Raw genomic sequence first — 24,411 nt, 5'->3', positions numbered from 1 at the left:
GGAGTAGAAGCCCTGCAGAGAGCCCAAGAAGGCTAGGGGGCCACGGAACCTCTGAGCTCCCCGTCCCAGGCTGGCGCCACGGGTCCAGAAACTCACCCCAAGGCCGGTCTTAAGTCCTTAATGTGTTCCTAAGTCTTATATGCATTCCCGAGTCTATTAGGTCATCCTGTTTGTGTTTTCTTCAAGAATTTAGTAGCTTATTTCTACCCTTCATTTACATTTTTGTGGTGTCTTCAAGTACCCATGATTTTTTAAATTTTATGTAATTGAATTGTTGTCTATTTCTCAGAAGTCCTTCCTTACTTCAAGTACACAATGCATCCTTTTCTTTGTAGTTTAAGAAGAATTCTAGCTTTGATTATCTTACACTTGTGTCTTCATTTATTAACCAATATATATTGAGGCTCCACATTTTTTAGGCAATAGGGATATCTAATTGAAATAGATAAATGTCCCCACTGACCTTACTGTCTAATGGACCTAGGTAACAGATAATAGTTTGATAGCATGGTAGGGAATGAGTGCTAAGGAGACAGAGTGCTTTTCATAGGACTTAGTTGTGGACTCGTGTTTTTCTTTGTCTTTCCCCATTAATAACATGGCTAAGTTGTAGTCTAGATCTATAACAAGTCTTGGTCACTGGTATGACAAATCCCTTTACTATACTTTCTTTTTGTAACTTTAAGTATTTCCTTTTCTCTACAATATTGGGATTATCTTTAAAAGATTTTGTTTTTTTTTTCAAGACTGAGCATATATATATATATATGTGTGTGTGTGTGTGTGTGTGTGTGCATAGTATATAGCTTTTCATTATTATAGGCAACTTTTATGGTTTTGATTTTTTTCTTTCCTCCCTTTTGATAGGAGGCATCACTGATATTAGATGTGTTTGGGTTTTCAAAGCAATTGCTCATTTGTAACTATAAATTCCTTCTGAATATCAGTTTATTGCATCTCAAAAGATTAGAATACCATGTTTTATTTTTGAGCTTAGAATATGTTGTGATTTTCATTCCGGATATTTTTCACTGATGAGAATTTTATTCATAAATTGGTTTTAATCATATATTTTTGTTTATGTATAAAGTACATGATATTAATGACTTGTAAGGTCACATATATTCAGTATGAGCTAATTGAATACATTCTTGTTTATCCACTCAATGTCTCCACTTTTGGCTGTCCCTGCTTTACATTTAGGCAAACAATTTTGGCTTCTGCATTTGAAAATTTTCAAATTTCAAAAATGTGACACTCACATTTCTTCATCTGGATGTAACATAATGACTTCCAGTTCCCAATCATTTTAATGAGAAGACTTTGAAGATTCTAAGCATGTTTTTTGTTTGTTTGTTTCTTTCATTGTAACACGAACGGGGACCTGCTTGTTTTTGGTGGTTTCTGTCCTCCCACCCGATATTCCCAGCTGTTACTCCCCAAAGAAAATCACAGATAGGTCTCCATAAATTATAAGCTGATTGGCCCATTAGCTCTAGCCTCTCACTGGCTAATTCTCACATCTTGATTAACCCATTTTTCTGATCTATGTTAGCCATGTGGCTCAGTACCTTTTATCAGTGGGGCAGAATACATCCTGATGCTTTGGTGTTCTGGGCAGGAGTGGGAGGAATCAACTTCCTCCTTCTCAGAATTCTCCTGTTCTCATTACATCATTTCTAATTCCTGTCTGGTTTTCCCACCTATATTTCCTGCCTGGCCAATCATTTATAACATGATTGACAGAATACAGACAATTCTCCTGCATCACTTCATTATGATTGCATTTGATGACGTTTTTCATGTCAACAATGAAGCATTTGTGTGCTATAGATTGTTCAATGTTTTTAAAATTCCACTGTGTTTATGGCAAATTCTTGTAAATTCTTAAAATTTTCTTAAATTCTCATTTTCTGTTTCTTTCCACTCTTTTCAATTGCATTCTTCAAATCTTCCCAGTATTATTTTTCTTCATCTGTTCAGCATAGGGGTTTGAATTTTGGCTTGTTTGTGTAAATATCTGCTTGCTTTCTATCACTTTTGCTTCATACACTTTTACCTAGTTTTTACATGCATTCAAATACATAGCTTATTGTTTTCTTCATTGTTATGGAGTACTCCTTTTTTTGCAAGCATTCTTTTTATTATTATTATTATGTATACAACATTCTGCCTCCATGTATGCCTGCATGCCAGAAGAGGGTGACAGATCTCATTACAGATGGTTGTGAGCCACCATGTGGTTGCTGGGAATTGAACTCAGGACATCTGGAAGAGCAGCCAGCGCTCTTAACCTCTGAGCCATCTCTCCAGCCTGGAGTACTCCTTTTTAAATGCAAACATACATTTAATTTTCTTTATATGTACTTGTGTGTGCCTGCATGAGTTTCTGTGTACCCTGTTCATGCCAGGTGCTCATGGAGGCCAGAAAATGGTGGATCCTCTAGAACCACCGTTACAGGTAGTTGTGAGCCTCCTGATGTAAGTGCTAGGAAATGAACCCAAGTCCTATGGGAGAGAAGTATGCGAATACTCTTAATTGCTGATCCATCTCTTCAGCTTTTGGAACATTCTTTTTATTATTGATATTGTTTACTTCTTATTGTATTTCCCTTATAATATTGCTACATGTCCTATTTCTGTTTTGGTATAGCTTTTTTCTTTTCTTTTCTTTCTTTGGTTTTTTTTTTTTTGTTTCAAGAAAGGGTCTCTCTATGTAATCCTGGCTATCCTCTCTCTCTGTAGACCAGACTGGCCTAAACCCACAGAGATCTGCCTGTCTCTGCCTGAACTTAAAGACATGTGCCACCACTGCCTGGCTGATAGAGCTTTTTATTTCTTTCATTAACTTCTGTTACCTACATATATGTATTTTTTAAGGCTAGGACATGATAAAGATACCTAATAGTGACCTCTAGCTTCAGAGCATGTTCTCATACACATGCACATATACACACAGATACATGCACAAGTACACATCCATAAATAATACACATCTTTTTAATATGTTAATTTTTGCTTTTTATTAAGAGTAGCTTTAATAGGCTATAACTCAGTTCCAAAAATCTTTTTAGGTATGGTTATGGTCTCTGGATGTAGCCTATGGTTAGATGTGCAGGCTCCGTGGTGGCTTCAGAACACCTGCTTTTGGCCTTCTTGTAGGGCAGTGACTTGCTTAACCCTGGTCTCAGCTTGTGCTTGCACCAGCCTGACCAGGGACTCCAGACCTGGTGTGGGGCCTGCACTATCAGCCTCAGCAGGAGGGGAGGACCATTGGTGCTGTTTGCCTGCAGCTTGGCACAGCAAGTCACACTGGTACCAAGTTTGTTATAGATATATGCTGGTTTCACCTCTGAGACAGGAAAATGTATGACAGATTTGTGTGATCAAGATCCCTCTAAGCCGGGCGGTGGTGGCGCACGCCTTTAATCCCAGCACTCGGGAGGCAGAGGCAGGCGGATCTCTGTGAGTTCGAGGCCAGCCTGGTCTACAAGAGCTATTTCCAGGACAGGCTCCAAAGCTACAGAGAAACCCTGTCTCGAAAAACCAAAGGAAAAAAAAAAGATCCCTCTAGATGCGGACTAATTTGTAATTGATAATGGGACTGCCACCTGATGCTTACAAGTCATAGCCTGCTACCTTATGAAGATGTACAGCAAACACCTGAAATGTAGAAACGATCCACATGTCAAGATAGAAAGGGAAGACGCCAATGACTGACTAGCTGTGTGTGAACTTGAGCAGATAGCATGATCCATTTGATGCTTCCAGAAATCGACAAATCAGAAAAATTACAGGCTGGCCAGCGATGGTAGTGCATGCCTTTAGCCTTTAATCCCAGTACATGGGAAGCAAAGGAGGGCAGATCTCTGAGTTCCAGGCCAGCTTGGTCTACAGCATGAGTTCCAGGGCAGCCAGGGCTACACAGAGAAACCCTGTCTCAAGAAACAAACAAAACAAGAAAAGAAAAGGAGACAAGAATGAAAAATTACACTCTATGTTCTTGTTTGCTTGCTTGCTTTCTTGTTTGTGTTTTTGAGACTGGGTTTCTCTGTAGCTTTGTCACCTGTCCTGGAACTCAGTCTGTAGACCAAAAGGCTGGCCTCAGACTCACAGAGATCCGCCTGCCTCTGCCTCTGTAGGAACAGTAATTGAATCCCAATTTTTAAGCACACTGTCTCTCCTCTTGAGATCCTAGCAAGAATACCTTGGGTAGCATTGATCTCATGATTAGCTCAAGCACTCTGCTCAGATTATTTATTTTAAAGGCAAATCTTATTTGCCAAGGGATGACTGAAGCTTGAAAAAATGGCAGAAAACCTCCTACCCACATCAGCCTACTGCCTCCCATTCTGTTTTTCCAAAGTTACTTGAGAGCAGTAATAGTAAGTGACAGGACATTTTTGAGGTTAGGATAGCTATAACCCTTCCAGAATACTCCAACTGCTAGAAGAAAGTAGAATTTTAGGGGGAAAACATGAAAAACTGTAGTTCTTAGTTCTGATTAAATAGCATAATCAGGGTTCACATTAACATACCAGGGACTGAAAACAAACGTTCTCAGTAGGTTTGCTGCCTAGTGTAATCTAGACATTCACAGAGAAAGAAGAGAGAAAACAAAAAAATAACCCTCAGGAACTCTCCTCATAAAATATAGAAGCTGTGGCTAATGATAAAAACCATATTCTGTGTCAAGGAATCTGGAAGATGAAGTTGCAGTTGAGGTACATTGTAGACTAGAAGTGATTCCTATATGGTCAGTGCAAAATTCAATTATAGAGTTACTCTTCGGGGGCTGGAGAAATGGCTCAGTGGTTAAGAGCACTGACTGTTCTTCCAGAGATCCTGAGTTCAATTCCCAGCAATGACACGGTTGCTTACAACCATCTGTAATGAGCTCCGGTGCCCTCTTCTGGCCTGCAGGGATACATATGGGCAGAACACTGCATATATAATAAATAAATAAATCTAAAAATAAAATAATTATTATTTTTTAAGATTTATTTATTTATTATGTATACAACATTCTGCCTTAATGTATGCCCACATGCCAGAGGAGGGCGCCAGATCTCAGTACAGATGGTTGTAAGCCACCATGTGGTTGCTGGGAATTGAACTCAGGACCTCTGGAAGAGCAGCCAGTGCTCTTAACCTCTGAGCCATTTCTCCAGCCCCTAAAATAATTATTAAAAAAAGTTTTTAAATAAATGGTTTAGAGTTACTCTTAGTACCAGATACTACAAAGTATCAATGTTCAAGTGAAAGCAAAAAGCTAACGGTGAAGAAACATGGATGAATTGCAACCAGCACCTGCCAGTGAAGAGTTCTGACCTTGAACACATCTCCCCCCGATTTCCAAGCAGTTCTTGGTGTTTTTTAAAAAGCAATTTAAATTCATTGTATGAAAAACTATGAATACTAGATGAATTGAGCTCTTAAAAAGGACACTTTTAGCTAAAACTACAAAACAAACTGATTTTATGGAAATGTTTAAAAAAAGATCTTTTGATTATCTTGGTTTTTACTCAGTGGGATTAATTTGTTTGGATTATTTTGTTTATTAATATATCTTTCACTCATTTATATTATTGTATATGTTCTCTGTTTTTCATCTTCTTTCTTGGCTTCTTAGTCACCCTCTTCTGGTTGGATTTTATAAATGACATTTATATTCTTATTATTTTGAACTTAGTATATATAGATATATAAATAAATGGATACCAAATTGTACAAAGTTCTATCAGAGCCGTCAGTAATCCTGTCCTATTGACTAACTGTGACAGTGTCCTCAGTATGTTTGAATCATCTATTTAATTCTTTCTCATTTTTGTATATTTTTATATTTTTCTTTTTCCTACATAAAGTGTTAGACATAACTTGTCTCTTTTCATCTGTTTTCTCTGTTTTCATTTGCTTATGGCTAAAACTTATTGTATATTTTTGCACGTAGTGGTGATCTCTAAGAAACCTCTGACAATGTCTTTATTTTGTCTTCACACTTGACTAATTCAAAAAAACCCAAAGATCTAAGTTATTTCATTTCAATATTTCAAATATTTCTAGCATCCGCTGTTACCTGCCCCAGTGTAATTGATGGGCCTTTAAAAGAAAGGGTTTCGAACCCCTCAACTGGTTCGTAAGGTTATTTTTACTGTTTGTTGTCATCACTGTATAATTCTTTTTACATAAGACACGAGTAATCGGTAGCAATAAAAGCTAGAAATGAACTGTGAGGATGAGTGAACACAGACTACAAAGAGAATAAGAAAATCCTCTCTGGCTAGACAGATGATCTAAAAGTTATTCTGGGTGGCATTTACATATATGCATCCATTTTTCAAAATCGACCAAACTGAATATGTACATTCTATGCATTATAGGTATTATTTCTAATTGTAAATGTGTAAGAAGGCGGCAGTACTTTGTAGTAAGCATCCTACACAGAGATCTCAGCACCTTCTGTGTAGAGTCAAGTATTCAAACATCTTAGTGCAGAAAGGTCTCAGTAGAGTCTGTATGAACTATTGGGAAAAATCTTCAACGAAAAGAAGTATTGGTATCTGCATGTTCTCCAAATTACACAGCAAGTTTGCATCAAACAGAGCTACAATCTCCAGTGCCATCATTACGTTGCAAAAGAAACCGGTGGCTTTGTGCCTGCACTCTGGCTTTAACAATTAAAGTCTTAACATAACTAATTAGTCCGCTTCTGCCACAGCCTCAGCACCAGTGTCTACTATTGTTTCGCTGCTGCAGCAGATTAAGGTTAAATTGTCATCTCTTTAGTTAGGCGCATTCCTCTGAAGTCTGGCTTCTAAAGGCATTGTAAAACCCATTTCTTCATCATTGTGATGAGTTCATTTGAAATAATCCTGTAAATGTGGAGAGAAGATTATTTTAGATAAATAACATGTCAGGAGGTGTCTGACCTCTCAAAATTCTGAGGACCACGATAGCTCATAAGCCCTTCCCGCTATTTCTTTCTTTTCTGTTATGAGGTCTTTTTTCACTGCATCTAGGAGTAAGTAGATGTTTTATGCAGCTCATTTATATATGAAAATAATGTCACTACTTAAATCTAGAGAATTATCAGGACTTTCTTTTCAGTTATTCATTCTTCATCATTCACCTGACACTCCTCTAAAGAGCCTATTAGATGGATGCTCCATAATCTCGGTATAGCCTCCATTTCTCTTGACAGTGCTTTTATATTGTTATGATTCCTACTATATATAGACTGAGTCCATGAGTACTGGTATTTCCCATTCATTGATCTCTTCTGTGACCAAGACATTTTCATTTACCTATTGGAAAAAAGTGTTACATTTATTGTATGCGCGCACACACACACAAACACTTGTGTGTGCACATGTATGTACCACATTGTACATACGGAGGTCAGAATATAAGTCCTTCAGGCATTCCCTGGGAACTCGAAGGCCCCTCATGCCAGGGAGACGGATAGGCTAGCTGCAGATCTTTGTTTCTCCCTCTGCTCCTCCAAATCCAACCCCCCCAGCCCCAGCCCTTCAGCAGAACACCTGCTGCAGCCTCCCTTCCCCCCTCTTCCCCATCTCCAGTCTATCGTGCAAATCTTCCCCTGCTAACCTCCCTCCCCCCAATCAATGCTTATCCCAGCCCCCAACTCCAACAGACACTCCCTGGACACACACAGGCCACTCCTGGCAGGGAAGCAAGTAGGCTAACTGCAGATATTCAGCTATCCCCACTCTCCTCCAAATCCAATCCCCCAGCCTCAGCCTTAGCTCTGCAGCAAACCACCTGCTGAGGCCTCCCTTCCCTCCCCCGCCCCCATCTCCACTGGATGACACAGACCGTGCCCTCCTAAGCTCCCTGCCTGACTCAGTGCTTTATCGCAGACCCCAACTCGGGCAAGCATTCCCTGGGAACCCGAAGGCCACTCCTGGCAGGGAAGCAGGTAGGCTGACCGCAGATCCCCACCTCTCCCTCTGTTCCTCCAAATCCAATCCCCCAGTCTCATTCCCAGCTCTGGAGCAAATCACTTGCCGCAGCCCCCCTTTTCCCCTCTGCCCCCATCTCTAGAGGATCCCACAGATCTTCCCCTCCTGCTCTCTCTTCCCCTCTTCCCATTGCTTTAACCCAGCATCTAATTCCAGCAGGCAGTCCCTGGGAACGCACAGCCAGAGAAACAGGTGGACTGACCGCAGCTCCTCACCGCTCCCTCTGCTCCTCTACATCCAATCCCCCCAGCCTCATTCCCGGCTCTGCTGGAGAACACCTGCTGCAGCCTCCCTTCCCCCTTCTCCCCCCATCTCCAGTGATCACCCAGATCTTCCTCTCCTACTCTCTCTCCCTCCCCTCATTGCTTTGTCCCATCCCCCAACACCTGCAGGTCCTCCCTGGGAGCCTACTCTGGGAAGCCAGTGTTCTGACTGCAGATCTCCACCTCTCCCTCCATTCCTCTACGGTCCCCCAGTCACACCCCCAGCGCAACTGCAGATCTTTTGTTGTGACTTCCCCTCACTCTCTACCGCCATTCCTAGGGGACTAAGCAGACCTTGGTGGAAGATTCTGCCTTTCTCCCTCCTGTGGACCCCCTTACCTCCGCTAGCCTATCTCCATCCCTACATGTCAGCTCCCAATACCCAGAAACACATGTTCATTGGAAACCCGCTCCCCACCCCCAGACCCCGATGGCCACACCTATCAGGACCCCAGATAAATTTCCTACAGGGCAACAAACAACCACCACACTCTTCTAGGAACCAAAGAGGAACCAGAAACTGAACAAAACACCCACCCAACAAAGACAAGACCAGATATCAGCACTACAATCTTCCCTAACCTGGATGCTGAGACTCCAGCATAAAAACAAAATCAATAACAGCCAGGGCAATGTGTCTCCACTAGAGCCCAGCAACCCTACCACAGCAGCCCCTGAATATTCCAGCATACTTGAAGCACAAGAAAAAGACCTTAAAACAATCTTTATGAATATTCTAGAGGTCCTTAAAGAGAAAACGGATAAATTCCTTAAAGAAATCTATGGAAACAAAAACAGTGGAAGGAAATGACTAAAACAACAGTTCAAGACCCAAAAGTGGAAAGGGAAACAATGAAGAAAACATAAACTGAGGGAAATCTGGAAATTAAAAATTTAGGAACTTGAACGGAAACCTCAGAGGCAAGCCTCAGCAACAGAATAGAAGAGATGGAAGAGAGACTCTCAGGATTGGAAGACACAAAAAAAGTTGAATCTAAGAAACTTCTGGCACAAACTATTCAAGAAATCTGGTACACTCTCAAAAGAACAACTGCAAGAATAATAGAAATAGAGAAAGGAGAAGATTCCCAGCACAAAAGCACAGAAAATATTAAACCATAGAAGAAAATTTGCCTAACCTAAAGGAGGAAATGCCTGTCAAAGTACAAGAAGCATACAGAACACCAAATACACTGGACCAGAAAAGAAAGTCCTCTTGAGACATAATACTCAAGATATTAAATGTAAAAAACAAAGAATATTAAAATCTGCAAGGGAAAAAGACCAAGTAACATATAAAGGCAGACCTATTAGAATTACACCTGGCTTTTCAATGAAGATGCTAAAAGCCAGGAGTCTGAGATAGAGCAATGAGGCAACTGAAGGAGATCAAGTGGATACAAATGGAAAGAAAGAAGTCAAAGTATCTTTATTTGCGGATGATATGATAACATACATAGGTGACGCTAAAAATTGCATCAGGAAATGCCTACAACTGGAAAATACTTTTCAGCAAATTAGCTGAATACAAAATTAATTCACAAAAATCAGTAGCCCTCCTATGTACAAATGATTGACAGAAGAGAAAAAAATCAGGGAAACAACACCTTCCAAAATAGTCTCGGATAATATAAAATATCTTAGGGTAACTCTAATCAAGCAAGTGAAAGATTTGTATGATAAAAAAACTTCAAGACATTGAAGAAGAAAATTGAAAACATATCAGAAGATGGAAAGATCTATCATGCTTATGGATCAGTAGAATTAATACAGCTTTCTCATGCCTATGGATCAGTAGAATTAATACAGTAAAACTGACCATCCTAACCAAAAGCAATCTACAAATTCAATGCAATCTCCTTCAAAATGCCAACACAATTCTTCACAAATCTGAAAGGACAGTCTTCAGCTTCATATGGAAACAACAACAAGAAAACAATCCTGTACAATAAAAGAACTTCTGGAGGTGTTACCACCATCCCCGATTTCAAGTTGTACTACAGAGCTATAGTAATAAAAACAGCATTTTGTAGCAATTAAAAACAGTATTGGCACATACAAAAAAGACGTTGTCAATCAGTGGAATCGAACTGAAGACCCAGACACAAATTCACATACCTATGGACACTTGATTTTTTTTAACTAGAAAGCAAGAAACACACCCTGGAGGAAAAAGCACCTTTAGCAAATGGTTCTGGTCAAACTGGATAGCTGCAGGTACAGTGATGCAGAGAGAGAGAGAGAGAGAGAGAGAGAGAGAGAGAGAGAGAGAGAGATCCATACTTAGCACCCTACACAAAACCAAGCTCCAAGTGCATCAGAGACCTTAGCATAAATCCAGTTACACTGAACCTGATAGAAGAGAAAGTGGAAAAGCCTTGAATTCATTGGCACAGGAAATGACTCCTGGACAGACCACCATTAATTAGCACAAGTACTAAGGTCAACAACTAAGAAATGGGACTTTATGGAACTGAAAAGCTGCACAGCCAAGGACACCGTCAGTCAGACAAAACGGCAGCCTACAGAATGGAAAAAGATTTTTTTTTAACAACTACACTTTTGATAGAGGTCTAATATCTAAAATATAAAGAATTCAGAACACTAATTATCAAGAAAAGGAACAACCCAATTTAAAAATGGAGTACAGATCTAAACACAATTCTCATAAAAAACAAATTCAAGTGACCGAGAAACACTAAAATAAATGTTCAACATGATTCAACACGATCAGGGAAATGAAAATCAAAATTACTTTGAGATTTCACCCTACACCTTTAAAAATGGCTAAGATAACAAAAGTGAAAACTCATTCTGACAAGGATGTGGAATAAGAGGAAGACTTCTCTGTTGCTGGTGATTGTGCAGACTTGTAAATCCACTACGGAAATCAGGGTGGTAGTTCCTCGCGAAGATGGCAATCAATCTACCCCAAAGTCCAACTATACCACTCTTGTGCATATGCCCAAAGGATGCTTAATCCTACCACTGAGACACTTGTTCAAACATTTTCATTGCTGCTGTCATCATAATAGCCAGAAATTGGAAACAACCTAGATAGCCATCAACAGAAGAACTGATAAAGAAAATGTGATATATTTACACATCATGAAATTAACAGGTAAATTGGTGGAACTAGGGAAAATTCACCCTGAGTGAGGATCCCAGACCCAGAAAAAAGAATATGGAATGTATTCACTTATATGCAAATATTAGCTGTTAAGTCAATGGCAATCAAGCTGCAATCTGTAGAACCACAGAGGGCATGTATCAAATAAGGGACTATAAAGATCAGATGGATCTCATTAGGAAAGGCAAATGGGAGAGTTATGAATGAATTGGGGTGGGCTGGAATGGGAGGATAAAATGGGAAGAGGGAACAGAGAGGGAAATGAGGGAGGGAATACAGGAAGAGACAACTAAATTAAGGACCATTTGAGGGGTAGTATGGAAACCTAATGTAGTAGAAGCCTCCTAAAATATACACATATATGAAGGCGAGTCAAATGAAATAGACAAATAATGGGGGAGACAGAGTCCCAACTGGCCATCTTTTGTTGCCAAATGAAGCTTGTCAAAACTATAGGTTGCTCTCCACAAACTGACAGCAAGGTCCCATTGTTGAAGACAACACCAACAGAACTCATTGACCATGGAGAAGTGAAGCAGGTGCCCACATAGAGCCTTCACCCCTATGTTCCAGCATCTTTGGTACAGGAAAATACTCTGAGGGCTACCAAACAAGAAATGTAAACACCAAGCCAGCCACAATCCCTTTGATCTACAATAGTGTCCTGCCTACAAGATACGCTAAGGCAATGGTGGCACAAAGCTTGTGTAGGTGGGGATAGATCACTCCTCAACCTTTTGAGTCTTGGGAATTGAACTTGAGCTATCAGACTTGAGATCAGGTACCTTGCCCATTGAACCACCTCACTGAGTGATTTCTCACATTTTAAATGACTTCCTTCTCATTTATGTATATGTTCCTTTCTGTATATACATTTTAATATATCCAATTTTCAAATATCATAAGTAGATGGATTTATTGTATAATGGTTTTGGAAATGTATGCATTGTATAGTTGTTAAGTTTTCTTATTAATAAATTTTGTGTATTTTGGGAGGGGTTTTCAGTCTAATTTTAATTAAAACTTGATTTTTTTATTCTTATATACCTTTACTCTTTAGTTTATGCTCCTTGTGATGATTAATCTTGATTGTTAACTTCATTGGATTCGAGGGCATCTAAGAGATCAGTAATGTACACTGGGTATTCCATGATAGCATTTCCATAAACGATTTAGTACAGGGACTTCATCTTTTAGGTAGTACCATTCCATCACATAGACTTGCATTGAAAATGGAATAAGATTGGAGAAGGGAGAAAGGCAGTGGAGTCCAGGCTAGGGCTCTCACTCTCTGTTCCTGTTGTATAATCAGAGGTGTTTCCCCCACCCCCCTCTTCTCTCCTTCCTGACTTTTGGAATCAGTTTTTGAGAACTTTTGTAAATTGGTCATACCAGCTAGAGAAAGCATAAAACACTGTAAGCTGAGTATAATAAGTAGTAGAAGTGGGTTCCCAGATGAGGGTGCTTATATAAATATAGTCAGGGAAGACTATGTTTAGGAGGCTTTAGGTAGCCACAAGCACTGTATTGGGAATTAGACCAGAGGGCATTCAGTCTGACAAAGAACTTATGTGCATTTTATCTTATACCCTAAGACTTTGTGGAAGACTGGGTTAAAATGCAATGGACTAATACGGTAGAGGAAATTTTATGGCATACTAGCATTGAGATTTGGAAAAGTTGGACAGACTCGGTATTTACCTAGAAAAGAAGAGCCTATTGAAGTTTAGGAGATTGTGGGTGCTTTAAGAATTAGGACAATTAAAATGAAGTCAAGTAATTTGCATCACAGCAATAGGAACAATGACTTGTGGGAATCTAAGAAATTGGCCAGACCCCACCCATTTACATGTCAAGAATGCAAAGGATTTTTAGTTGATTGGAAATACTGTTTAGAGGAGAGAATTGGTAGGATAGGGCACACCTATTTAAGTATTTCCAGAGTTCAGCTACTCAGGCACAAAGATTTGTTTTGGAGTTTGTTGGGGCCAAAATAAGTCTTTCTCCAAGTTGTTCTGCACATGTATTCTTCCACAATGAACAATATCTAACACATACTCTATTTCTTCCTAAAACAGTTTTGGTTGCTCCCTGCTGGCACTCAAACTTTCAATACACTGCTGGATGTCAGGAGGAGGATTCTGGGAGGATTACTGCCACACTCTGGACTTCTAATTCCTGCTTGGTGTTCAAAAGGTCGGCAAGTCAATGATGTCAGCTGTGTAAAGTTTCTGAGATTTGTTGTCTTGTCTGATGTATCTCTTTCTCCGTGCAATTTTATTCCTTATATGTTTGAAGCAAAAATGAGGGGTTTACCAAAATATGTGAGATCACTCTGTCAAGTTGAACTGGCTACCATACATGTAGATATTTAATGTATGGTTGCTGCTTTGAAAATGCTCTTGAAAATGACAAAAAACAGATGATGTGGAGTGAAGTATGTACGAGACCTAAGAGCCCGACACTTTTCTATGTACTCTATATTCTTACAAGTCATTTAATACCTATTATAAAACAGACTCTTGCAGTGGATGCTGTCACCTTTGCCCCAGGATACTTATCTAGACAAGTTTTTTATTTGATTTAATTTTAGTTTTGTTTCATAGAACCTCTTTTGCTTATCCAGGAAGGTGAGGCCATAACTTTAGAAGAGAAGTAGTAAGAGATAAAGGAGCTATTAGCCTTCAGGCTGTCTTTTAATTTAAAAGACATTACAAATAAGTTAGGAAATAATTTTAGGACTTTCAAAGTGTTAAAATGAATAAAAAATTTGTCTGAGACTTTTGAAGTCATAATGCAGAGTTCAAAGAACTTTTAAAATTAAACATTAAAACCAGTTCTCAAGAATATTTCCCCGTATAGTCTCTATAACCAGTTCTTCTTATCTTCCAATATGGTTTATGTATGAAACATTCATGATTAGGAGCCTATACTTCAGGCTGGAGAGATGATTCAGTGGTTAATAACACATGCTGTTTTTCCAGAGGATCCAAATTTGGTTCCCAGCATCCCTATAGAGAGGCTTACAACCACCTGCCACTACAGTTCCAGAGGCTCCAACAGCCTCTTCCAGCCTCCAAAGGCACCTACACACATGTGGACTTACATGTACACACACACACACAGAGAAATAAATAATAAAATAAATTTTAAAAATATTTTAAAGAACTTATACTTCTCTTCAAAAGAATAACATAAATATGATCTTATATTTATGGAACTTCATATGTCAAACATTAAAATTAGGTATTAATATACATTATAAATTAACTTACATTGTTTCATTTTATATCAGTGACTAATTGGGGTTTCTTTCTTTCTTTCTTTCTTTCTTTCTTTCTTTCTTTCTTTCTTTCTTTCTTTCTTTCTTTTTGTTTTTTCAAGACAGAGTTTCTCTTTTGCAGCCCTGGCTGTCCTGAACTCGTTCTAGCCTGGCCTTGAACTCACAGATCTGCCCACCTCTGCCTCCCAAGTGCTGGGATAAAAGGTGTTTGCCGCCACAACCCAAAAGGATAAGTTTCTTATTATGCTTATTTCATAGATGAGGAAACTTAGCATGTCATGGCAGAGATAAGTTGATGAATAAAATGACAGTAATTTATTCTCAGTGACTACTATAGTTTCTTACAAACATGGCTTCAAACATACCTATATTGTGTTCAAAATTCAATTCTGTTGTGACTTTTCTTGCATTTATTTGTTTATATGGGGGGTGTTCAGATCACGCCTATATGTGGAGGTCATAGGATAGCTTCTTGGAGTCAATTCGCTCCATCATGTGACTCTCAGTGATCAGACTCATGCCATTGAACATGACGGCTAGTGTCTTTATCAATTGAACCATCTTGCCATCCCCAAACACCACCAATTTTGGTACATGGATGTGAACTTTAATCTGATTGCTAGAAAGAAAAACTAGTAAAATAATAAATTCTTATACATGCTTTTTGTACACTGAGGGCAACGCATTACTATTTGTGTTTTGCTTATTGCTCAACTTTATTAAATTCAAGTAGCTCATGAACCAGATGTTTAAACTATCTTTAAACCACCTTTGCTTGGCCATCTAAACATTGGTTATCAATTTTGATGAACTGACTATCCTAAAGGTTATAAACAGTAATTACAAATTAATGTGGCTTTTTTTAGAAGCAAGTTAAACTGCTTAAGAAGCATGTGAAGTCTACAGAAATACAGCAATTAAAAATACATCGCATGCTTCCTTTTAAGGCTACTACAAGATATAGACAGTGGGTTTAACTTGTTTTTATTCCTACACTTGTACTTTTCCTCCTCTGTTTAATGTTATACTTATTTTATTTTGATGTCTTTTCAGGATTTTACTTCTTTTGAATTTCATTGACTTTACCCAACTACCTAAAACACACATCTCAGCCTTGCTAAGGTAAACTGATTTTCTGGGCTCATCTCATAGGTATTGAAATGTGTGCAGTGGGTTGGAAGTTTTGCAGAACAGCAGTTCATTTGTATCTCTTAGAGCTGTTTCTTTGCAACTTGTTTTCATCAAAACTGAGGCATTCTTTAGTTTATTCGTGGCTTGTAATCCCCATTATCCTGACCTCTTACTATGAATTTAGTCTTTTAGCATTATTCAGATTTATAAATTCACTATTTCCATTTCATTATAATTTTCATAAATTTGTAGATAAGGGATGGAATCTTTTTTGATTATTCTCTTCTTTAAAATACATTTTCATCTATTGGGTTTTTTCTACCTGATTTTTATGTGTATCCATCAGTGTTTATCATTCTTCCAAGTTCTTAGTTATGTGTGAGTCCCTCTCTACACGCGTGTGATTTCTGGTTAATAAATGATTCTTCTGTATGAATTAGAAAGAGGCACCTCCTGCAAAATGACATCCCCAGAACTTGGGTGCCTGGTTTTAAAAACAAAGACTGGACAGATTTTCATTTTCTATTTTGGGGCACCCTTGAACTTTACAGAATCTAAATATTTATGCATAACAGCCATTGATATGATACTTGTTTTTTCCAAAATAATTTATGATTAACTCATTGCTTTTCCTATGTTCTTTCCTGGTTAGCCACTTACAGAAACAAGTATATATCTATATTTGCATATGCTTAAATATTCATGCATTTTGCTATATAAAAATAGCGAACCGTAACTACTCTGAAATATTTGTTCTTTTCATAAGTTTTGAGTATATTATCATATACTCAGTCTTTTACTAAAATAGTTTTAATTAATGACAATACATGTGTTCAAAAAATAAAATTTAGTTATGGAAGCCCCTTGATGGTGGTTTTCCATTCTTTTAATACTGCCTCTGACATTATTGAAACAATTCAGGAGATTCGTAATAGCAAAAGGATTTTTTTTTATGACCTAAAACATTAGCTACCACGTTTACCAGTTCTTTAGATGAGAAGCAATATCAGGGCAGAGGGGTGCTTTGGAATATCGAAGGAGCTGGGTGTGGTGTCTCATACCTTTGACCCCAGCAATTCAGGCTAATGAGATGTCTCAGTAGGTAACCACACTTGGTGCCAAGCCTAATGACCTGAGTTCCAGGGAAAGGAGAGAACTAACTTCTGCGAACTGTCCTCTGAGTTCCATTTCCATGCTCTAGCATGTGCAAATGTGCTCTCTCTTTCTCTCCCTTCCTCTCTCTCTCTCTCTCTCTCTCTCTCTCTCTCTCTCTCTCTCTCTCTCATACATACACATACACACACACCTGTGCACACCTACACAAGAATACACAGTAATGAACTCGTTTTATTAGGAACTCTGAAAATTGGGCTCTATTCTCTAAAGATGAAAGAGACATTCTATAACAGTAAAGCCTGCCTTTAAAGAACAATGGGCTGCTGAAAAACTCAGATATTGCCAGGATGTCTGGAAATTGGCACAATCTAAATATTTCAGTTTCTATTCCATGCTTTCTCCAGGCCAGTGCCCTACTGCAAAAGGGATCCATTTATATGGAGGTGAAAGCAACATTTCTTCAATCTTAAAAGATGAGTAGGGGTCCAGCAAAACAATTTAATGGATAAAGGTGCTTTCTGTGCAAACTCCATGACTTGAGATATATTTCTGGAATGAATATAAAGGTGGAAGGAGAGAATCAACTCCACAAAGTTTGCCTCTGACCTCTACAGACATAATGGCACGAATGTCCCCCCCTTCTCTCACACACAATCAATAAATAATACTTAAATGATGAGTAGGTATTAGCTAAACCAAGGTGCTTGGGAGAAGGGCATTCTATGGAGAAGCTCTTGATCAAACAGACACAGGAGAAAGATATAGTGAAAATCCTAGCTGGTTAGTACTTTTGACACATGAATTATGAAGCAATGATACTAAAACGATAGCTACGTTGTAGGGTTCTGTATTGTGATACAGAATCAACAGAAATTAATACAGTGAGTAAAGGCACAAGCTCTACATAGCTTTGAACGTCAGCTTCACCATTATCTAGCTGTGTAATTTATTCTTAGAAGTTTTTACTACATAAGGGAAGAATGATTGCTTATTTCATAGAGTAATTTTTGGCATAGAGCTAAGTCATGTAAAATACTTACAGAATTCAACAAATATTGTCAATTCGTGCTATTGTTGTTAATTCTTATATTTGTGCAATAGAAAAGTCATTCTAGGTGATTATGCGAACAATATTTTTGACCAAATTAGTACCAGAAAATAGGAAAGCATAGGGAATTAATGCCCTTTAGTAGTTGCCATGGTCATTTGCTGGAACCTTTTCTGATATAGTCCTGTATAATGCTTTTAGTGAAATCATATACTTTATAGATTTTTTGAGACTGGCTAAGTGGCACCTTTCTGTTGTTTCTTCTTGAGAATTTCCTTAACATGAACCTACATGGAAGGTAAGCTCTCAGATGATATAGCAAACCTTTGTTAATGCTGTGTTTAAAGTACAGCTTAGAAGCCATAGCCTAGGAAGGCAAGCTGGAGAAGTAGAAGCCTGCAGTCAGAAGAGTACAGAAAATAGCTTGAGTGTGAGTCTAATGGGCAACCTTCTTGTAGGTACAAATATAGTCTACAACTCAGTTTTGTGCTTACTTTATGTAGTACATTGGATAGATCAGCATGCCGTGGGTATTGTAAAAGGCTAAGAAAGGAGTATAGATCCAGCTATCCTATATTTATTTAGGTATGCAGTTCTAAATATTCTGTAAATGTCATTTCCCATATCTATGACATAGGGTTAATAATATGTACCATGTTATCTTACAGAGCTATCAAGACACATTTTGGGGTCAACGGTGAGAAAACACTTGGAAAAGTTGGAAAGCAGGTTTTTCTGCTAAAATGATCTTCTTGGTTACTGTTTTGAGCCGTGTTCCAGAGAGCTAAGGCTTCTCTGAGCCAGACTTCTGATCAATGAAGTATCAGTGTCCTCGTGAGAGCACTCCCAGCAGGCCTACTGATAGATGACATTATAGCTGAGAGATAGTGTGTTAAACAGTGCCCTAGCCAAAACAAAAACAACAAACAAAAACTTTCCAAAGTGCCAACTGATAGATGACATTTATAGCTGAGACATCGTGTGTTAAACAGAAACAACAAACAAACAAACAAAAACTTTCCAAAGTGCCAACTGATAGATGACATTTATAGCTGAGACATCGTGTGTTAAACAGAAACAACAAACAAACAAACAAAAACTTTCCAAAGTGCCAGAGAGACTTTACAGTTTGAAAGTTTTCCTCCATCTATCTCTCTAGTAAAGATGGATGTAAGGCTAAACGATCAGGAATTTTGGTACAGTCTCCATGGTCAAGTCCCCGGAATGCTGGAATGGGACATGGGGAATGAATTTTTCCTGCCTTGTACCACAGATCAGTGCTCTTTCGCTGAGCAGTGTCTTGTCAAATACAAAGTTCAACTGCTAAAACCACCAGCGCTGCCTCAGGAGAGGAAACCCAATCCTGATGATGATGATCCTCCCACAGAACCCAGCTTGTGGATGTGGGTGAATCCCAACGTTGTGTACCCCGCCAACAGCAAAGAGGTTCCAAATCCCAGTTATAAAGTTCTGCCAAGTGCACCAATCCCAAAGACTGACGAGTCTAGCTGTTTAGGGACTCAGAGGGTGTTAAAGTCCCTGTCTGTTCTCCGCACTGAGCGTTGTCAGCAACAAAGGCTGCCCGTTTTATCCACTGGCCCTGATCTCAAAGACGAGGAGACTGAGGAACAGGGATGCACGTCCTCTAACAAATACACCAAGAAGCACACACTGTACCTTGATCCACTCCAGGACAAGGAGTCCTGGCCACGCCCTCCTCTCAACTACAGCCATCTAGTTGCCCTAGCATTAAAAAGCAGCCCTTCCTGTGGCCTCAATGTGCAACAGATCTACAATTTTACTCGACAGCATTTCCCCTATTTCCGGACTGCACCAGAAGGCTGGAAAAACACCATTCGCCACAATCTCTGTTCCCTGACCTGCTTTGAAAAGGTGCCAGCCCCGGTTGAGGAGGAGACAGATGGAAAACCTCGTGCTTTCCTCTGGAAACTCACTGACGAGGGACACCGCTTCTTTCAGGAGGACACCCGTGTCTTGGCCTATGCTCGAAAGGAGAGCATTAAGCAGTGCATGCGCCAACCAGAACTGATAGACCTTCTCTTTCAACTTTAATGTTTTCTTCTTTTCGTGTGTGTGTGTGTGTGTGTGTGTGTGTGTGTGTGTGTGTGTGTGTAAGTGTGCGTATGCATGCTTTTGTATGTGTGGGCACATGTGTGTGGAGGCCCAAGGTTGACATCAAGAATTTTCCTCCATTGCTCTTCCACCTTATTCCTTGAAGTAGGGTCTTTCAGTCAAACCTAGAACTTATAGATACTGTTCGTTTTACTAGCCAGCTTGCTAGGATCCCTTGTCTCTGCTTTCCAAAGGCTGGGATTGTAAGCAGGTCCTCATGCCCACCCAGTTTGGCTCTGGGGATCTGAACGCAGTTCCTCCTGCTTGCATGGCAAGCACTTTAACTGTTGAGCCATCTCCCCATCCTCCTCTTTCACCTTTGAAGTACAATTGCTCACTTTCTGGAACAGTGCCCTGCTTACTGTACCGGACTAACCTTCACTTATTTGTAATCCTACCCTGTTTGATTAGTGCCAAGCCTATCTCTAGCCACCGTTAAGTAGTCAGAGGCAGCTACAGATAGGGCAGAGATTAAATCCAGATGTAGAATGATGGAAAGTTCCACGGCAGCTGCAATTGCTCTGTGCTTTGGACAGAGACAGAAAATCTTAGGAACGATGGCAGACAAGCTAAGGATAGAAGAGCATGTTATATTTATTGGAGTAAACTGTGAAATATAAAGAACAAATGCAAAATAAACCCAGGTTATGGGAACCTTGGGTGCCATGTGAAGGTATATGTGCATAAACAGAGTTAGACTTGCTGTTTAAAGTCTGGAGACTTAAATATCCCCCTCTATCATTCATTGATTGCATCTTCTTTTGGAGTGACGTAACAGCTTTGTTCTCTTGCTATCCAGCTCTTGTAGTGACAAATGCAGGCAGCTGTTATTTGTTTGAATATTGAAAGTCTTTACATTGCTTCTGTATTAATTCTAAGCTTTATGATGACAATGTATGGTGCTCATTCGTGTTTTTCACCAAACTTTATTTGAGAAAATGTAAGGTCCATCTTTAGGTGTTAAATGCAAACACATATTTGTGAAGCCTAGATAATTTATGTGTAATTCAAAAGAGGTGGGAAGTTGCCATGGAAACAGGGAGACGTCCTTCCTGGAAACAGGAAAGCATTAAAATTGAAGTGCCTTTTGAGTTAGGGTTGAAGAATAAACAGGAATTCGCTGAACACATAAACTGGTGAAGAAACATAGGGGCAACAGTGTGAATCCTGTTGGCCAGTGTTTGGCGAATTCTAGGAACATTCATACACTAGAGCCCTGCGTCACTGTATTAAAGCTAAGCAAACAGCTTGTAAGTTGTACTTTGGTGTTTAGGGCTCTACAGTATTAAAGACATAATTTGTACATTGCTAAAAAGCACAAATAAAATACCAACATAACAAATACTTCAGCTTGTGGCTTTCTAATTTCAAAATTCATTTTTGTAGGTACTAAGTTCATTAAATTTCTTTTGTGCTAATGCATTTTTAAATATATGCTAACATCTAGAAAACAGCTTTTAAATATGTATTTAGTTGCCAAGTATTCAATGAGAATATTAAAATGTCTGTACAATATAAAGACAGCTAATTCAATATGATTATAATAAGGGAGATTTTAATGACTTACTACAGTAGACACAAAACTGCTTAGGTTTAATTGCGAAGGGTGAATAATCAAACAAAATTATTTCTGAAAGTAATTGTAAATATTGCTTCTGTAACATAGTTACTTTGAAAATGTTGACAGGACACTCTGGAAATAATAACATTTTCTAGCTAAAAGACTTGATGTTTGTTTCTGGGCTTTCACAAAATGGACACTTCTGAGTGGAAGATGCTCTGCTGAAACTCGGAAGCCTTTTCCTTATAAGCATGATCCCTGATGTGTCCATTCTGTGCTTTCCACAAGCGACACTCTTCATAGACCCTCTTTGTACATTTCCTATGGAGAGAAAGATCCATTTTAGGAAGGCAACCATTGTTTGCAACCTGACACCTTTAGGTTTTCCATCCCTGGAGTGGCTCTGATCCTTCCTTCTGCTCTGGCTCCATGAATGAAGCAGTCACTCTCCTCAGATGATTCCAGAGTCACTGAGTTTCTCTTATTTATTTGAGCCCTTTGAAGTTAAACAGAATGGAAAAAACAGATACACAGTTGGCATAGGATTATGTTCTCCTAAACAGTGTTATCTATAGGTTTCGTTTGTCTCATATTAAGACTTACCATTCCCCCCGTGTGCATGCTGGCACACACACATGGACGCCCAGGGTTGACATCTGGAATCATCCTCAGCCACTCATTCACCTTTTACACTGAGCTTTAGTCTCTCACTCAAATGCAGGTATCATGAATTCGACTAACCTTGCCTGCTAGCTCACTCTGCGAATGCCCTTTCTTCTGCTTCCGAGGCTGGAATTATAGGCAAGCTACTACATTCATCTGGTATTTGTGTAAGATTTTAGGGATTTGAACTCTGGGCCTCTCACTGGACCAAGAAGTACTTTAACCCTCTTAGCCATCCCTCAGCACTGAGAATTGCCTTCAATAAGAATCAGGTAAGTAGCACGTTTATACTCCTCGCTTTATGCTTTAAAATTTACTTTTATTATTTTTAATGATATAGGTGGGGGAATGTGCATACAAATGCAGTACCCTGGGAGGCCAGAGGCCTAGGATCCCCTGGAACTGGAATTACAGGCAGTACTGTGTGCCATGTGGGTGCTGGGAATCAAACTTAGGGCCTCTGGAAGTGCAGGAAGTGTTCTTAACCTCTGAGCCATCTCCCCCCAACCCATGCTTTACTTTTTAACCTGGAGAGCTTTTGTCATCTTCGTTGTCTATAAAAAACAGTATAAGGATTTCTGTTAAATCTACCAAATCTCCACCTTTAATTTTTCTAGATCTCACAAGTTCTTTATATCGCCAGGCAAAATACCTTTGGATATTATCCCTGCCATCACCTAAGTTTCAAGCTCTTGCATTTGGGAACATTTGAAAGCAGCAGGCAACTCCTTTCTGTGTCACCACTAGTGTCTTAGTTTTTTCTTCTCTCAAAAGACTTGTTTCTCTTATTATCCATGTCAAGATAACCATTATGTCATTTAAATCATTTTCATAAAAGGATTTGCTGCTTCCCCAGTGGGTTCTCACCTGCCCTGAAACTTGCACTTTCCCTTCAAGTAGTACGTTACTTCACTGACATCAAAGCATTCTGGCACGAAGGCAAGAGAGACAAATGATACTATGGTACTGTGATATTAATTACCAGCTCTTTCCTGATGATGTCAAGTTTTCCTAAGACAATGTTCTGCTCAGGGAGGTCCCATAAGAGTGAATCTTTTTTTTTTTTTTTTTTTTTTTTTTTTTTTCGAGACAGGGTTTCTCTGTGGTTTTGGAGCCTGTCCTGGAACTAGCTCTTGTAGACCAGGCTGGTCTCGAACTCACAGAGATCTGCCTGCCTCTGCCTCCCAAGTGCTGGGATTAAAGGTGTGCGCCAACACCGCCCGGCCAAGAGTGAATCTTTAGGGAAGGCAGCAGGGAGCAAGAGTAGTTGTTGGGATCCCTGGCAGCCCTTGGAGTTGCGTACTTTGTTGTTTGTTAGGTTTTTTTTTTTTTTTGAGACAGGCTTTCTCTGTGTAGCTCTGGCTCTCCTAGAATTTGCTTTTTGACCTCGAATTCACAGAGATGCGCCTGTCTCTGCCTCCTGAGTGCTGGAACTAAAGGTGTGAGCCACCACCACCTGGGACTAAAAGCGTGTGCCGCCACAGAATTGTGTTCTTGAATGATGATGGGAACAGATACAGGGCCTACTATGATCTCAGGTTTCAGGAGGGGGTAACAGGACCAGGATAAGGTTCAAGAATGGAAGAGGAGCCAGACAGGTGTTTGAGGTGTCCAGAACAGGGAGAAGTGGGCTGGAGAGCTAAGCCTCCAGCTTCCTATGTCTTCACGGCCACGAAGCCAACCAGCCAGGCTGGGTGATAGCGTCAGTGAGACAACTATGAAAAGTACTCTTGGAGACAACATAGGTGTTTCTTCTCATTGTGGAGCCTGTGTCTGAACACCCATAATGCCTTGTGGCTGTCACTAAGGATGACTTTGGAGCATATAATTAGTCAAATATCAAATTAAATAATGACAGCCAAAGTCATTGTCAACGGCGCTGCAACAAGACATTTTTGAAAAAGAATAACTTGTATGCTTGAAACCTGGAGTTCAGTGCACCTTCAAGCACCATAAATCTTTCTGCTTTCTTTTGCTAACCGTTCTGTCTTGATTAAAATAGCAAGCAGAGCCAGGCAGTGGTGGTGCACACCTTTAATCCCAGCACTCGGGAGGCAGAGGCAGGCAGATCTCGCTGAGTTTGAGACCAGTCTAGTCTATA

The 24,411-nt window shown here is 39.5% G+C and overlaps 1 protein-coding gene across 1 annotated transcript in view; it reads left to right on the top strand.

Annotated features, from left to right (window-relative positions):
• Foxr2 (forkhead box R2) overlaps positions 1-20,056 on the top strand; it is a 91,434-nt gene extending 71,378 nt beyond the window's left edge. Inside the window, exons 3-5 of the mRNA XM_005358907.2 lie at positions 13,454-13,571; positions 15,712-15,780; positions 18,622-20,056. Coding sequence (XP_005358964.1) covers positions 19,118-20,026 — 909 coding nt within the window. The 5' untranslated portion in view covers positions 13,454-13,571; positions 15,712-15,780; positions 18,622-19,117 and the 3' untranslated portion in view covers positions 20,027-20,056. The remainder of the gene's footprint in view (positions 1-13,453; positions 13,572-15,711; positions 15,781-18,621) is intronic.
• Positions 20,057-24,411: the final 4,355 nt, after the last annotated feature.

The sequence above is a fragment of the Microtus ochrogaster genome, chromosome X (assembly GCF_000317375.1).
Source record: "Microtus ochrogaster isolate Prairie Vole_2 chromosome X, MicOch1.0, whole genome shotgun sequence".
Taxonomy (NCBI): domain Eukaryota; kingdom Metazoa; phylum Chordata; class Mammalia; order Rodentia; family Cricetidae; genus Microtus; species Microtus ochrogaster.
This window is presented reverse-complemented; position numbering and strand designations above follow the sequence as displayed.